This window comes from Littorina saxatilis, linkage group LG1 (genome assembly GCF_037325665.1).
Source record: "Littorina saxatilis isolate snail1 linkage group LG1, US_GU_Lsax_2.0, whole genome shotgun sequence".
Lineage (NCBI taxonomy): Eukaryota > Metazoa > Mollusca > Gastropoda > Littorinimorpha > Littorinidae > Littorina > Littorina saxatilis.
In genome coordinates, this window is record NC_090245.1 from 5,970,094 (window position 1) to 5,986,529 (window position 16,436).

Here is a 16,436-nt window from a genome sequence, read left to right on the forward strand (position 1 = left end):
TTTAGGGCGAGGGCTGGATGTAAAAAAGCAGACCACTGCTTAATCTACTACCCTCGTTAAATAAAGAATTGTCATTGTCATTGTCATTGTCTCTCTCTCTCTCTCTCTCTCTCTCTCTCTCTCTCTCTCTCTCTCTCTCTTTCTCTCTCTCTCAGTTTCTGATGAATACGCGTGTTCATAGTAAATGTCCTTGTTTTTATATTTTGTTGTTTTATGGGGTAGGTTCATTTGAGGTAACCTGCGGCATGCAGCAACTTCATAAATAATTCTATTTCTCGTAGTCTGCTCTGTGATAACCTTGAATTTATCTAGCCTATTCTTTTTAGAACGTGTCCATAAGCACTTTGCTTGTTATCGTTCTATAGTTATGTAGCTTTTGCGTGAAACGATTTTATTCAGCAAAATTGAGTAAAACACGCTTAAACCAATTATGTATCTTCAGGCTTGTGTTTCGTTGAGCAAGCATCATGTTGGGGTGGCTTCGAGCCTCGTTGGTGGTGATGCTGATGGGGTGGGTGGCTGTTGAGCGGACACAGGCCTACCACTTCCCCCCAGGCTTCGTCCATCACTACACCTATGTGGGGGTCAGCAACGTCATGGGTCAGAGAAACGTCACTACGGTACTCAAGGTGAGCTGAGAACCTCTTCGCTGCCAGTAAATATGTGTATACGAAGTATTCCCTGTATTGACAACTTACTGTGTGCCATTAATATTTAAATGAATACACCTCACACACATTGTTTGTTGTTTGTTGTTTGGTGTTTGGTGTTGGTGTTGGTGTTGTTGGTGTTGGTGTTGTTGTTGGTGTTGGTGTTGGTGTTGGTGGTGTTGGTGGTGTTGGTGTTGGTGTTGGTGTTGTTGTTGGTGTTTTTGGTGTTGTTGGTGGTGTTGGTGTTGGTGGTGTTAATGGTGTTGTTGGTGTTGGTGTTGTTGGTGTTGGTGTTGTTGGTGTTGGTGTTGTTGTTGTTGGTGTTGTTGGTGTTGGTGTTGTTGGTGTTGGTGTTGTTGGTGTTGGTGTTGGTGTTGGTGTTGTTGGTGTTGTTGGTGATGTTGGTGTTGTTGGTGTTGTTGGTGTTGTTGGTGGTGTTGGTGTTGTTGGTGTCGGTGTTGGTGTTGTTCGTGTTGGTGTTTTTGGTGTTGTTGGTGGTGTTGGCGTTGTTGTAATCATTGTTTTTGTTGTTGTTGTTGTAGTTGTTGTTGAGGTTGTTATTGTTGTTGTTGAGAGGTACGGTTTGTTGTTTGTTAAGCAGTTTACACAGGACGTCAGCTGACGTCCTACATTAGAGTTAAATCTGTATATTCGTGACATTCTTAGATGTTTCGAATACAAAACACCGCGACAGAGAACCTGTAAATAAACAGGAAAGAGCTCTGAAATATAGCCATTCCAGTTTCATGTTTTTCAATAGACTTGTTAAAGAACGAAATGTTTGTTCGTGTAAGGTTCTCAGTCTTGCAAAGTAACATGCAGATAGCTGGATTTGTTGAGAGCCTTTAATCATGGTTTCCTTCAGATACAAACATGGCTGAGGAGAGGAAGTGTCTTATTGACGCAACCCAACACAAAAACTAATAAACAACTAATATAATCTATAGTCCTTTACGGTCATTTTAAACCAAAAGATGCACGCTTCGTCTTCTTTGTTCTCCAGTTTCACATTGAACGTTTGGGAGAGGAAGAGAACGAACGAAAAAGCCACCTACTTTACATTGACAGCTACGTTCAGATCGTACCAGGAACGCCAGGTGAGTTTCGTTTGTTAAATTCTCACTGCTCGGTCCTTCTGACAAGAGTAGTTTCAACGTGAAGGCTTTTTTGAGTGTGGAGCCACGAGAAAGAAAGTATTGCTGAAGCTGGTTACATTTTTCAATTTTTATATGAAGCATTCCTGACACGATCGACAAGCAAGGACGCTGGGCTTATTTTGTACTGATTCTCTCTTTTTGTCTGGACATTCAATTTCCGTTCTGTTTTTTGTTTTTTTAATGAATTAAATTATGCTGTGAATTAGATTGTTTGTGAAGATAGTGTGTGTGTGTGAGAAAAACAATGAGAAGCTTGTAAGCCGACACATATTCAGCCACAATACATACCCACCAATCGACTAATTAGCAAAATCTATAGGGGGGTGGGGGGGGGGCAGACGGTTGGATAACAATGACACGCAGAAGACAGTCAATCGGTGTCCGATGTCTTTAAACTCCAATTAAATTGTAATGAATTGCTTTGCCACACGTGTAAGTTTGGAGAATAACTAGATAGTTTATGTCTTGTCTGTTTTCAGTTCTTGAAAACCCTGGCAAGTGGGACCTTTCCAAAGCGTGAGTAAGGCTTACTAATAATGGCTGCCATAATTGACGCAACTCTGCGTGCATATATGTATGTGTGTGTGTGTGTGTGTGTGTGTGTGTGTGTGTGTGTGTGCGTGTGTGTGTGCGTGTGTGCTGGCGTGTGTCTTTGTGCGTGCGTGTATGTGTATGTGTGCTAGGCCTGCTAGCATAAGTGTGTATGTATGCACGACTGTCCTGCAACAGAAATGATTCAATTAGCACCAAACAAATCACCATAGCATTCTTGTCGCATATTATACAGCTGTAGGTTTATTTTTTCTCTCTGTAGGTTCATATTCGTGATGAAAAACCGAAGCAGCATAGCTCTGGTGCACGTGCACCCTGAAGACCGCAAGGAACTAGTGGTGGCCAAGAAAGCTCTGGCCAGCCTCTTCTCTGTTGACATCCAGGTCTGGTCATCTTGTCCCTTCTGTATGGTGCTCAACTTCTGAGGGTCTTGGGTGGGCTTGGTTACCTGATACATTTTGCTCTGCTTTATAAAGGATAAATCAATTTGTCGATTTAAAAACGAAAATGTGTGATCTCTCATATGATTTAGGTTTCTTCTAAAGACAAGTGTGTGTGTTTGTTGCGCCTTTATCTAAAAGTCTTATGTGCGTCATTTTTTTTATCTGTCTATTCCTTTTATGTTTACATATTCTGTTTTTGTCATGGAAGCTTGTTTTAGCTTCTAGTATAGCTGTGGTGAATGCAATTGAGCGATTGTAATTTTATAAAATGATGTCTCGTTGTAGATAGGTTATTTCATGCATTTATGTAACGTGTTATGGTTTCTTTCCTGCTAGGAAGAGCAAGGAAAAGAAAAATGGCGTTACACCATTCAGGAAGCTGACCATTTAGGTACGCAGGCTAATTCTCTGTTCATTACTTTATTGTCCCATCGATGCATGGGAAATTCGGGTCGCTTTCTCTCACGGAAAAGCTAGCAGCAACTGAGTTGCGCTACCCACGTGTGTGCGTGTATATGTGTAGTCAGCCACCTGCACTTCTGGTAGAATGACCGAGGTCTTCGATTGTCACAGTGGTGACACTGTGCCGCGGGTGGGACATGGATACCGTATCTTAGTCTGCATGTAAAGTTGACTTGTGTCCGTCCCGGCCTGGATTCGAACTCGTGACCCGCGGGTCACAAGTCTCGTACTCTACCAACTGATATACCTGGCTCCCTATACCTGGCTCCCTAAAGGTAAAGAGGTAAAACGAAAATTGTAGAGCACAAACACTGCTCATTTTACAAGAAAATAAAGACTGTAACACAGCATACTCTGTGAGTATTTTCTGTTGCAGTAAGTTCCAGGAAAAATGTCAAAGTATGCTGACTTCCTGGCAGTACTCTTGTCACAAGATTACACCCAAGGATGTTTAACATGAACATAGACGAGGAATTCATTTCAAGAAAATGTTCCAATATAATAAACGCAGAACTTAGATCAGCGTCGCACACGATAATAGTTATTTAGGCTATCAGGAACTTACCCTTTATGGTGTTGCTGTGAATACATGTCCACGCTCTCGTGATATGTTGCTGCACTTTATCGACATTTGTTCGGACTCTCTACTGCAAAAAAGTCACTCAATTACATATGTTTTTTTTTTTAAATGTCTTGCCTAATTGATTGACTTTGTTGTGTTGTACGTGCACCAGGTGATCTGAAACACGACTACACAGCACGGCGCACGGCCCAGGGCTTGACTCTCCATCGCCAGCACGCCAGTGTCGACAAGGCTCACAGGTTTCACGACAAGGTCTCTTCTTCTTCTTCTTCTTCTTCTTCTTCTTCTTCTTCTTCTTCTTCTTCTTCTTCTTCTTCTTCCTCGTTCATGGGCTGAAACTCCCACTCCCGCCATTTAGGCAGCCTTGCACCGCTTTCATGCTTGGTATTTTCGCGTTTCTATAACCCACCGAACTCTGACATGGGTTACAGGATCTTTTCCGTGCGCACTTGGCCTTGCTTGTGTGTACACACGAAGGTGGATAAGGCACTCGCAGGTTTGCACATTAGTTGAATAACATCCGTCCCTTCACCGCCCAGGCGTGGCCGGGATTCGAACCCACAACTTTCCGCTTTGGAGGCCGGCGTCTTATTCACTAGGCCATTGCGCCCGTCGACAACATCTCTAAAATAACTACCAGATTTCAGTATTGTATTGTAGTCTCTTTTGTCATTAGCAATACGTTAAGCCTTATAATAATTGGGCAAAGTCGACTTTGTCTGTATCACAAACCTTGCTACACGGAGCTTTGACACTGAATTTTCGGTAGTCTTCGCGAAGTGAACTTTTAGCTCAATTAAGAACGACCTTTAGCAATATTCGAGGCAGGATTTTTTTAAGAAATGATACGTGCTGATTGTAGACTGTTTATGTAGGCTCTCCTTGTTGTTGTTGTTGTTGTTGTTGTTGTTGTTGTTGTTGTTGTTGTTGTTGTTGTTGTTGTTGTTGTTGTTGTTGGTTTTGTTGTTGTTGTTGTTGTTGTTGTGGTTGTTGTTGTTGTGGTTGTAACCATTGTTTGTGTGATCGTCTTTGTCACAGACTCTGCATTATGACCATCAAGGCATCCTGCAATCCGCCGTAGCACGTGACCGAGTTCTATTAACAGACAGGAGTTCAGGAGTGAGCAGAAAGTAAGTCGGTAATGCTGTTTCAATGTCAAGGTTGGTTGCTTCTTCTTTTATCATGTCCCTTCAAACTGCGTGTTTGGGACCGATTGAACTTTTTTCTTGTTGGCTTACGTGGTGATCTCCGTGTTTAAAACTATTGACATTTATGCTGATCAATGTTAAGTCAAGAAATGACGAGAAAAATGTCAGATCATTTCACACTTGTGATTTCAAATCTTGTTAAAAATCTTGATCTCATTTAAAAAGTAAAAAAAGATTTGTCCGGGGAATTCGATGTCAGGTATACAACCTGTGCCTTATTTGCCACAATCAGAGAGCTTACTACACTGGACTTATTTTATTGTCACAGAACGGTTGTTCCAGATGACCAGCCATCTTCTGGCGCTGGAGGTAGGTCCATTACAATTGTTTACTGTTAAAACATTTAATTTCACTTCCTTTAAAGGCTTACTAACTTACTCCCGTGTTTACAAAGTATAGTTTGCCCACAATCGATGTCAAACGCACCATAAGACCATATAATGACGATATGTCGTCATGCGCGGACCATATACGTGCATTTCAGCTTGTTCTAGCCTCTGAAAAAGTGAGGATGTCAACAACGACACGGAGTTCTCTCCCTTGCGTCAACAGCGCATGTGTTGCCAAATCTATAAATAGGACGATCCAGATCAAAATGAAAATTAACATATCTCAACATTGAAGGGGTCCTAGACCACAATATTTTGCAGGGAACTTAATTTAGCATGTCTCCAGCTGTTGGTAAAGCAATTAGCGTGTATAGTCATCGAGTACATATGGCTTTAAATAGCGTGTGTTGTGGAATGGTAAAGGGGAATGTGTGTGTGTGTGTGTGTGTGTGTGTGTGTGTGTGTGTGTGTGTGTGTGTTTCTTTGTTTGTTTCTTTGTCTCTTTGTCTGTATCTGTGTGTTTGTGTCTGTGCCTCTGTGTCTTTGTCTCTGGGTCAATAGTTTGTGAGAAAGCTTTACGAGTATATCTCACCTTTTGCTGTATTTAATATTTCCACAGACTTTCCAGACATAGAAGTAACTTCGCATGCGACAGTGGAGTATAAAGGGAAAAGGTGAGCTCATAATTATGCATGATTGAGATATGATGTGCACAGAGTTAATACAAATTTGCTTCAAAAAAAAACACTGTCACTCTCAGAACAAAACAAAGTATTCTCTTTCTCTATAATTGCGATGGAAATTGTCTTTCCGTCTGGAAGACACTTTAAAAAAAAATTGTATGCACATGTGAGTTTCATAAAACAAGATTTTTAATATGTGCAAACAAGAAGAAACAACAATGGTGTCCTTACACACAGTATAACATAAATTCGATCTCTGCTTTGAGAAAATAACCCACCAAAAACATTATTGATACTTCCAAATTATTTTTGTGTTGGCAGGAGAACAGAACACATGAATGCCACGAAACATCGTGAGATATTGGACACTCTCCGAGCTGACACTCTGGAAACACACCACGTGAGTACATACTTTCATACTTTCCATTTTAGTTCATGTCTTGGAACTCATGTACACGTGAGCTTGTAGCAAAGCGCCGGTCGATCGAAGTATCCTTTCCCTCTACCTTTACTGTAGTATCACTACTATTATTCACTCGTAGTAGTAGTAAATAATAGCAGTAATACTACAGTCAGAATACAGGAGTAGGATTCTTCGATCGACCGGCGCTTTGATACACGCTCATGTGCTCATGTTTTCCTGTTCCTCATCTTTAAGGCACAGTAAAAAAACAACAATCGGCTCACCATCAGATCAGGCCTGACTTATACATAGGATAATACCGTCCCTCCACTTGAACATACACTAAAATTCAACATCCTCACTACTTTTTATTCAATGTAAAAAGAAAAGGTACATCTGACATAGTGAGCAGCAGGGCCGGACCCAGGGGGGGTTCCAGGGGTTCCGGAACCCCCTCCCCTGGAAAAAGCATGTACCTTGCTTTGACTTTTACTAGTTTTAGCACCAAAACAATGCTGCTCTTAACCCTCAAAACAAGGCCCAGAATGCACCAGATTGTACAGATTTTAACCGTTTTTCAAAAATTTTCCGGGGGAGCATGCCCCCGGACCCCCCTAGTTCGCGCGCCTGCTTTGCAGGCGCGCGCTTGTGGCTTCGCCACTTCGCTGATTTGCCCCCCCCAAAAAGGAGGAACCCCCCCCTTACAACTCATTTGGTCCGGCCCTGAGCAGCAGTGTTTTAACGTAAAGGACAGGACCTCTAAACTGACACGTCAACTTTCCTTAGATTATGTTTTAAAAACATATGTAATTGAGTGTCTTTGTTTGCAGGAGAGAGTCCGAACAAACTTGGATAAAGTGCAGCAAAATATCACGAGGGCGTGGGAATGTGTTCACAGCAACCCCATAAAGGGTAAGTTCGAGATAGCCTGAATAATGATTATGGTGTCGCTCATCTACACATCCACAATTTTAAATGAGTTCTGATTAAATTTAGTGGCTTATTGAAAAGACTTTGTCATCTACAATCGGTTGTTTTCTTCGTATGCCGAAAATATGAGAAACAAGAAGATTTTTCAGATGTCCTCAAAGTGTCAGTGTTTTTCATCATTCAGTTGACCTGTAAACGTAAGTGAAATGCCTCTCAACATTGATCTAAATGATCAGACGAAAAGAGGTATCTTTGAATACATCATTGAAAGCATTGATGAATGTTAACGACAAATATGTTTCATGGTTTCAGACAGTGAAAACCGTACAGAATGCGTCAACCAACTGCGAGGATTTCTCAAAGATTTGAACATCCCTGAATACAAAGCCTACGTGAGCAAACTCCTGGGGAAAACATGCGACAGCAACAACACGGTGTGCGAAGATGACCGCTTAATTCTCCTCGACATCGTCACGCGACTGGGTGACGTCACGTCGCAGAACCTCGTGGTGACGTACGTTTTGACTAAACGCCCTCTGGTGGACGAGGAACTACGTCGTGTCTTCATTCACTCCGCTGCTTTGGAACATCCCACGAAGGTTGAGAGCTGGGGTTGTGTGCGCGAGAAAGTGTCTGACTGCGTGGGACCCGAGAGCTGGGTCTAATTTCTTAACATCTCAAGAGAGACAGAAGGAATTTTCTTCTTTTTTTCCCACTTCTTTTCATGTTACTGAGCATCTTTTACTCTAGTTTTTGATAGTTAAATCCCTTTTTGTAAGAACGGGCGCAATAGCCTAATGGGTAAGACGTCGGTCTCTTATGTGGAAGGCTGAGTGGTCGAATCCCGACCGGGCCTGGTGGGTTAAAGGTGGAGATTTTTCCAATCTCCCAGGTCAACTTATGTGCATACCTGCTAGTGCCCTTCCCCCTTTCGTGTGTACACGCAAGCACAGGACCACGTACGCACAGAAACGATCATGTTATCCATATCAGAGTTCGGAGGGTTATAGAAACACAAAACTACCAAGCATGCATCCCCCCATATCGGAGTATAACTGCCAATAAATGGCGGGATGAAAAAACGGGCATACGTGTAAAAACCAATTCGTTTAAAAACACCAGTGTGCATAGGAGTTTTAGCCCTTGAACGCAGAAGAAGAACTTTTTATGAAATCCAATATGCCCCCATTTTTGCGCGCTCTATTAGGTCTAATAAGGGTCAAAATCCAAAAAATAAGGTCTAACAAAAATAAGGCCATTAAAAATAAGGCCTTCTTTTAGTAATACGATCTCATTTCTTGAAAATAAAGCCTTATTTTTTAAGGCCTCTTGGGGGGACTTTTGACCCTTTGTGCCAAGGATTTATACTCATATGTACGTGTTGTTTTTGTTGCAGAGGTTTGTGGCTGCAGTAGCGACAGTTTGTTTTGGGGACAAGGGAGAGCTGCACGGACAACGCAAGCTGGGTCGGACCCAGACCAGAGCGTGTCTGGCTGTGGGCAGTCTGGTCAAACATCTGGCCGGCAGCGGTCAGCAGCAGTACGCGGATAATCTCGCCCACAGGCTGGAGACCTGGCTTGACCAGCATCGGAAAGGTAAAATATGGTGGTTTATACAAAATCCCACTGAAAATGTGGGCAACCGCTTTTGAAACTTGGAAATAGTTGCATAGTCCTTTTTGTTTTTTAAGAGCCTCTACCTGCTCGTTAGTTATGCTTGACTGCTGTGCATTGCCGAATGCATTTGTTCTTTCTTTCTTTATTTGGTGTTTAACGTCGTTTTCAACCACGAAGGTTATATCGCGACGAATGCATTTGTTCGTTTCACGTTGTTGTTGTTGTTGTTGTTGTTGTTGTTGTTGTTGTTGTTGTTGTTGTTGTTGTTGTTGTTGTTGTTGTTGTTGTTGTTGTTCAAAACGTTCTATAGAGCTAGCTTCTTTAAGTAGTTCATCGAATTGGATGCATGTGATAAAGCCCACACCTCTTTTTTAACAATGTTGTTGAAGAGGAACTAAAATAGCCAGACTTTCCAAATGGAAAACAACCCACATACGTTCAAGTTTTACTCTCCTGCATTTGCTTGCGCATGAAGAAAGCCTTGCTCAGTATCAGTCATCAAAACTTCTATCCAGGAGATGTCCCCATCAAGAGAAGGGAGACCACTCAAGTCCATCACGCTTGGATGTCGGAGGAAGAGGAGGCACAACACATGGGCAAGGCCGTTCTGCTTCATTCACTGGGGAACGCCGCCCTGGAAAGATCCAAGCCACACCTGCTGCTGCATGCTGCTCCCAACTCTGGACATCATATCTGGCGACGTGCTGCGCTGGATGCATTGAGACACTACAAATGCCATGAGGTGATTTCTTTTATCAATCAGTTTTCGCTGGATGGGGCGGTATGCACAAGAAGAGTGCCCAACTGGGTGGGAACGAAGCGCGAGGTCGTATTGGTTGAAATTGTGACTTACTTGCTTCAGATATTTCATGAATCCCAAAACAGACAGACCACGGTGACCAACGTTCCAATATTATTCACAATTAAAAAGCAAGAAATGTTAATTAAAGACATCGGACACCAAGTGTGAAAAAAATAGAGAAATCAATCGAACAGACGTATGAGTATGATGAAATGCCAATAAACAAGGGTTGGGTATTTGAATGGGGTCTCTGACAGATCAATTATAAGCAATGGGGTCTCTGACGGATCAATTATAAGTGTTAAAAAAACAGCGTTTCAGAAAAAGAAGAAGAAAAAATCCCTGAAAGTATAGGAGCTCGGGAAAGAATAACGATGTTTTTGAGATGTTGACTATACCGACTATGATCGTGATCAGTACCGATGTTTTGTCACACAGAGTGTCCATGCCATGTTTAAAACCGCGACCCAAGACGAGACGCCGAGTGTGCGTCGTATGGCGCTCAGTGTCTTCATGAACCATCCCCGCCGCCATGACGTCACACGGGACACAGAAAGTGATCTCCTCAGGTTTGTCGCTTGAACAAAGAATCTACGTCATTTATGTTGGATGGTTGGGTGGGTAAATATGACATCACACGGGACCAAAAAAGTGATCTCCTTAGATTTGTCTCTTGAACATAGAATCTACGTCATTTATGTTAGTTGGTGGGGTAAATATGACGTCACAGGGGACAACGAAAGTGATCTTCTCAGGTTCGTCTCTTGAACAAAGAATCTACGTCATTTATGTCAGATGGATGGGTAGGTAAATACAACCAAAGTTAGGAGATAATCGATCTTAATACAAGTTGGATGGCTGTGAGACACCATAAAGAGCACGATTAAAAATTTAAAACACTGCGGCAGAGTTATTATAGCATATTAACAAATATACAGTCATATGAAAGTCATCAGGGAAGAAAGGTTGCATGTGATATCTTCATCTACATAGTGTCCTGAAAAGCATGAAGGTACCGACCTTAAACTCCCTGACAATATATTATGCAAAACGAAACAGTGTCTTTACTACACAATTTCCTTTAAACGTGAAACGCCTTCTTATCCAATCTAAGAATCGAATCGAATCTTCTTTGTAAAATATCAAACAGAGATAGACGGAGCTAACGATTTAGCTTAGATCATAACATAGAGTATCCATAACATAGCAGAATTGTAAATACTAATGAACATGCAGTTTAGCTTACAGTGCAGGGTGGCTTTCGTAAGTACATACTTGTAATGTCCTTTTGTGGCTGAGTCAGTGTACATAATTACATCACATTATTTGATTTCAGCAAGAACTACAGCTACCGAGCGGTAACGAGGGTAAAACGAAGTGTCGTGGAGGAGGTGCTGTTCCAGTTTAAAGCAGAGATACCGAGCTATGAGTGGAGCAAGGAACTGGGCTCATCCAAGGCTGGTGCCAGCTTCGGGGTTAAGTTTCAAAACAGCGTAGAGGGCGCCTTTCGTAAGTATGCTGTTCCACACTTATGTTATGCATCAGTGTGCTGTTCTGCACTCATGTTGTGCATCAGTGCGCTGTTCTGCACTTATGTTGTGCATCAGTTTGCTGTTTTGCACTTATGTTGTGCATCAGTGCGCTGTTTTGCACTTATGTTGTACAACAGTGTATGCTGTTTTGCACTTATGTTGTGCGTCAGTATGCTGTTTCGCCCTTATGTTGTGCATCAGTATGCTGTTTGGCACTTATGTTGTGCATCAGTATGCTGTTTGGCACTTATGTTGTGCATCAGTATGCTGTTTGGCACTTATGTTGTGTGTCAGTGTTGCGCGCTTTTGTATAAAAGAAACCCTGTGCTGGCTGAGTGCCGAATCGGATGCTGATTACAGAGTAGATAACGGGTTAATTGAATACTAATTACAGGCTGGCTAATTGACCTACTGGATGATGATTACAGGCTGGCTTGTTGGCTCTGTGAATGTTGAATACAGACTGACTTTTGGCTCTTTATATGCTGAATACAGGCTGGCTAATTGACCTACTGGATGATGATTACAGGCTGGCTTGTTGGCTCTGTGAATGTTGAATACAGACTGACTTTTGGCTCTGTATATGCTGAATACAGGCTGGCTACGCGGCTACGTGAATGAGTATATCAGTCTGACCAAGTGTATGGTAATTTGTGAGTGTTGATTACGGGCTGACCAAGTGGCTGTGTCCATGGTAATTGCTAATCGACGAAGTAGCTAAGTAATGTTTATTACAGGCTGGCTGAGCGGATATGTGGATGTGGATGTTCACGACAAGCTGTGGGCAGAAGCACACCTCGGGTTCCTGGACTGGCGGATTGACATTCTGCTGGCTGAGATCTGCTACAAGGGTCGTCTTTCTTACAACATGAACATTGTCAAGGTAAGGACATCCCCAAAAGATGAATTTGTGGTTATTGTGTCATGTTTCATTTTCAAAGTGTGACAAAGTTATGGCAGATCAGATAAAAAAAAATCGCAGAATAGTCTTTCAAATACTGACTTTTTAATGGTGACACGCCAAGAAACACGGGAAAACCGGGTAGGCTATTTGGTGGTGTATCTAACCGATTAACTAACTACAATAAAATGGGGTTTTTTTCTCAGAGATTTACTTGATATTGTTTTGCTCGACAGGACTACACAGTGGATCTGACGAAAGACATCAACAGTGTGTTTGATCTCATCATCGACCAGGTGATGGAACCCATCAGGAATTTCTCTGACGCCATGGTTTCACAGTACGAAGATGTTGCCACAGGTCTGTCTGTCTGTCTGTCTGTCTGTCTGTCTGTCTGTCTGTCTGTCTGTCTGTCTGTCTATCTGTCTGTCTGTCTCTCTGTGTGTCTGTCTGTATGTCTGTCTGTCTGTCTCTCAGTGTGTCTGTCTGTCTGTCTTCTGTCTGTCTGTCTGTCTGTCTGTCTGTCTATCTGTCTGTCTGTCTCTCTGTGTGTCTGTCTGTATGTCTGTCTGTCTCTGTGTGTGTGTGTCTGTCTGTCTTCTGGCTGGCTGGCTGTCTATGTGTCCGTGTGTCCATGTGTCTGTCTGTCAGTGCCTGTCTGTCTGTCTTTATGTCTCTCTCTGTCTGTCTGTTTGTCTGTCTGTCTGTCTGTCTGTCAGTCAGTCTGTCAGTCTGTCTTTCTGTCTACCTGTCTCTCTGTGTGTCTGTCTTTCTTGTCTACCTGTCTCTCTGTGTGTCTGTCTGTGTGTCTGTCTGTCAGTCTGTTTCTCTGTGTCTGTCTGACTGTGTGTCTGTCTGTCTCTGTGTGTGTGTGTGTCTGTCTGTCTTCTGGCTGGCTGGCTGTCTATGTGTCCGTGTGTCCATGTGTCTGTCTGTCAGTGCATGTCTGTCTGTCTGTATGTCTCTCTCTGACTGTCTGTCTGTCTGTCTGTCTGTCTGTCTGTCAGTCTGTCTACACTGTACTTTATTAGCGGTTGGATGTTAGTGTGCCTATACTCGTATGTCTGTTCTGTACCGCAATAGTGGATGGATGTTAGTGTGCCTGTTTGTCAGCGCCCGCACACTTTCTAGTCGTTCACACAGGACTGATGTAGGATGTATTCGAGACTGACATGAAATAAAATACTTTGGACAATTTTACTTTATGGTTAATAGGCCAGCCGAGGAGTGGCTTTCAGCCGCTAGCAGACGCCGTGAGAAACCTGCCGACACAGACCAATGCTGCTCTGCAAGCCACGAGAGCATTTAACGAGGAGGCTGACTTGCTAGGTGCTCTCCCCTTGGTGAAGAAATTGCAGGCACTGACGTCACGTGCCCAGTCACTGATGGAAGACATCCACAGCGAGGCTACAGACATCTTCACGGTTGGTGGAGTGTAGTGTTTGTGTTCTTTATTTTATTAGTATTTTTTCATTGTTGTCAATGGGCCTTTTTTTAAATGTATCTGTTTCCTAGTGTTAACAAATGATCAGTGCAAATTTCAAAACACAGGATGTAAAGTTCGTAGTGTTCTCGTAGTCCCAAATTTGATCCACTACTAAAGGCCATTATTGTCAATAAAAGTGCCAAAAATAACAGTCTAAGCATTTCGCTGTAGAAATGAAACTGCGGCTGCCTTCCTGTTGTTTTAAGCTGCGAGAGTCAGCACTAGGCAGGTTTCACAGTATTGTGTTCAGCAATTTACTATTTACACACTCAAATTCTACAAAATAAATGTTGGCACACAATTCAAAGGACATGTTTTTCCAACAAAGTGAGTTTGTTACAACTAAAAACAGTAATTTTTTTTATAGTCCTGGTCCTTATTTATATCTAAAAACCAGGCGCAAAGCGGCATACCCTGAAAACGCAAAAAAAGCAATACGGTCATCCTATGCATGCATATAGCTCATATAGCCAAAACCGTTGAAGATAGAAAGACATTTATTGAACAAAAAATATGCCCCACATCATTCTTAACAAGTTTTGTTCTTGTATGTATATCAAAATATTGATTCTCAAATGAATGGTTTGAAAAAATACGACTTCCGGCAGACCTAGACCGTTTTGAAGGAAAAAAACCGTCTTTTTTTTCAAACCATTCCATGGCCATCAATATTTTCATATACATGTAAGACCAAAACGTGTTAAGACTGGTGTTGTGCATCTAGTTTGTTCAATAAATGTCTTTCTATCTTCAATGGTTTTGGCTAGATGAGGTAACAAGAGAAGGATATGGGCATTGGAATTACGTCAACATTTCGAGCATTGTCACAGATGAAACATTTACTGCAGGGTGCTCCTGATTAACAAACCGAGCAAAACTGAAAATTATTGAAGAGAAGACATGTCTGAACAGTTTATAAAGAGACAAGTTTGCAATCATTTGTAAACACCATTATTGTATGGAGGAGTAACTGTTCCCCTACCCCCTAAGAAGGTATTTCTGTCCGTCAACCACGTGAGCGATCGCCACAAATCGAGGCATCACTCGCATTTCAGTTTGGACACACCGGCTGATTGCAAATGCACAGTACGTGTTTCGACACTGAAACGTGACGATTGAGCGTCAAAATAGTTTCTTAAAACAGTCGAAAATGGAGTTAAATGTGACTTCAACACTCAGTGGCGATCGTTAGAGTGGCGATTGTTACTAGACGGACACTAGAAAACCTCAGAAAATGTAATTACTTTGCGATTTTTTTAACTGAAAAACTGTTGCGGTCTTTTTCTGTCGAGCGCGAGCGTCAACGTAAAACAACGTGAGGTCACTTCCTCCCCAAACGGTTAGTTTTTGAATGAAAAGAAAAATGTGGCGATCGTTACATTGTTTAGACGGACTGGATCGCAACTTTGAAACTCGGGTCACCGTGCGTCGATCAAGGGCAAATTGACCTCGGCAACATTATAACTCACTTCAAGGGTGCACAAACTTGTATTTACAGTATACAAAATTAGGTAAACTTGTGTTTTTGTCCTGTGAAATCACAATTAGTTTCGATGCTCTTGATATCGCTATGCGGACGGACAGATCCGAATCCCCATACATTTTTTTTGCGGAGCTAGTATAAGTTAGAATTTGTGTTATGGATATCGATTGTTGTTGAAAAACAATCATTTCAATGTGTTCTGGCACTCTCAACCACCATAGCATTGATACTTGTGCATGTGTGTGTTGGAATTTAGTTCTTTGTTTAGTGATGCTGTGGCAAAAGTAAATTCATCCGTCCGTATTTTGACGATCGCCACCATTCACACGCACATAAATAAACACATTATCAAAAATTTCAACTTTTATTTTCAAAAAAGTATTTAAACAACAACTAGTTTGCATGTTAATACAACAAATACAGCAGATTCTCACAGATATGGATTTAAAAGACTAAGCAAATCTGAGACTATCAAAATGGCCTAATACCATGAAACGTGCCACTAGTATTAATGCAAGCCTTCTTATCCCTGCGAGAGTCGGCACTAGTATTAATGCAAGCCTTCTTATCCCTGCGAGAGTCAGCACTAGTATTAATGCAAGCCTTCTTATCCCTGCGAGAGTCAGCACTAGTATTAATGCAAGCCTTCTTATCCCTGCGAGAGTCAGCACTAGTATTAATGCAAGCCCTCTTATCCCTGCGAGAGTCAGCACTAGTATTAATGCAAGCCTTCTTATCCCTGCGAGAGTCAGCACTAGTATTAATGCAAGCCCTCTTATCCCTGCGAGAGTCAGCACTAGTATTAATGCAAGCCTTCTTATCCCTGCGAGAGTCAGCACTAGTATTAATGCAAGCCTTCTTACCCCTGCGAGAGTCAGCACTAGTATTAATGCAAGCCCTCTTATCCCTGCGAGAGTCAGCACTAGTATTAATGCAAGCCTTCTTATCCCTGCGAGAGTCAGCACTAGTATTAATGCAAGCCTTCTTATCCCTGCTGCTTTTGCTTTTTCTTTCCCTTTGTATTTGTTTAATTGTAAGTCCCGAAGAAGCCTCCATTGGCGGAAATTTCACATAATTATGTGACCCTCCACCACGGAATGGGTCGCATGTCACCTTTGCATGATTTTCATATTTTTACATTTTCCTAAAGAGATTTTTATGCTCTATCCAGCGATGAAAACCGTTTTAGAAAAGAGCAAAAACTGTTTCAGTTATA

General features: G+C 42.1%; 1 protein-coding gene across 1 annotated transcript in view; it reads left to right on the plus strand.

Annotated features, from left to right (window-relative positions):
• The first annotated feature begins 446 nt into the window (after nt 1-446).
• LOC138959990 (uncharacterized) overlaps nt 447-16,436 on the plus strand; it is a 68,520-nt gene continuing 52,530 nt past the window's right edge. The window contains exons 1-19 of the mRNA XM_070331707.1: nt 447-629; nt 1,654-1,747; nt 2,287-2,323; nt 2,622-2,742; nt 3,139-3,193; nt 3,999-4,099; nt 4,886-4,977; nt 5,324-5,364; nt 6,004-6,058; nt 6,389-6,467; nt 7,301-7,382; nt 7,713-7,999; nt 8,797-8,995; nt 9,532-9,758; nt 10,257-10,387; nt 11,155-11,327; nt 12,088-12,233; nt 12,488-12,611; nt 13,467-13,675. Of these exons, the coding sequence (XP_070187808.1) occupies nt 468-629; nt 1,654-1,747; nt 2,287-2,323; nt 2,622-2,742; nt 3,139-3,193; nt 3,999-4,099; nt 4,886-4,977; nt 5,324-5,364; nt 6,004-6,058; nt 6,389-6,467; nt 7,301-7,382; nt 7,713-7,999; nt 8,797-8,995; nt 9,532-9,758; nt 10,257-10,387; nt 11,155-11,327; nt 12,088-12,233; nt 12,488-12,611; nt 13,467-13,675 (2,415 nt within the window). The 5' untranslated portion in view covers nt 447-467. The remainder of the gene's footprint in view (nt 630-1,653; nt 1,748-2,286; nt 2,324-2,621; nt 2,743-3,138; nt 3,194-3,998; nt 4,100-4,885; nt 4,978-5,323; nt 5,365-6,003; nt 6,059-6,388; nt 6,468-7,300; nt 7,383-7,712; nt 8,000-8,796; nt 8,996-9,531; nt 9,759-10,256; nt 10,388-11,154; nt 11,328-12,087; nt 12,234-12,487; nt 12,612-13,466; nt 13,676-16,436) is intronic.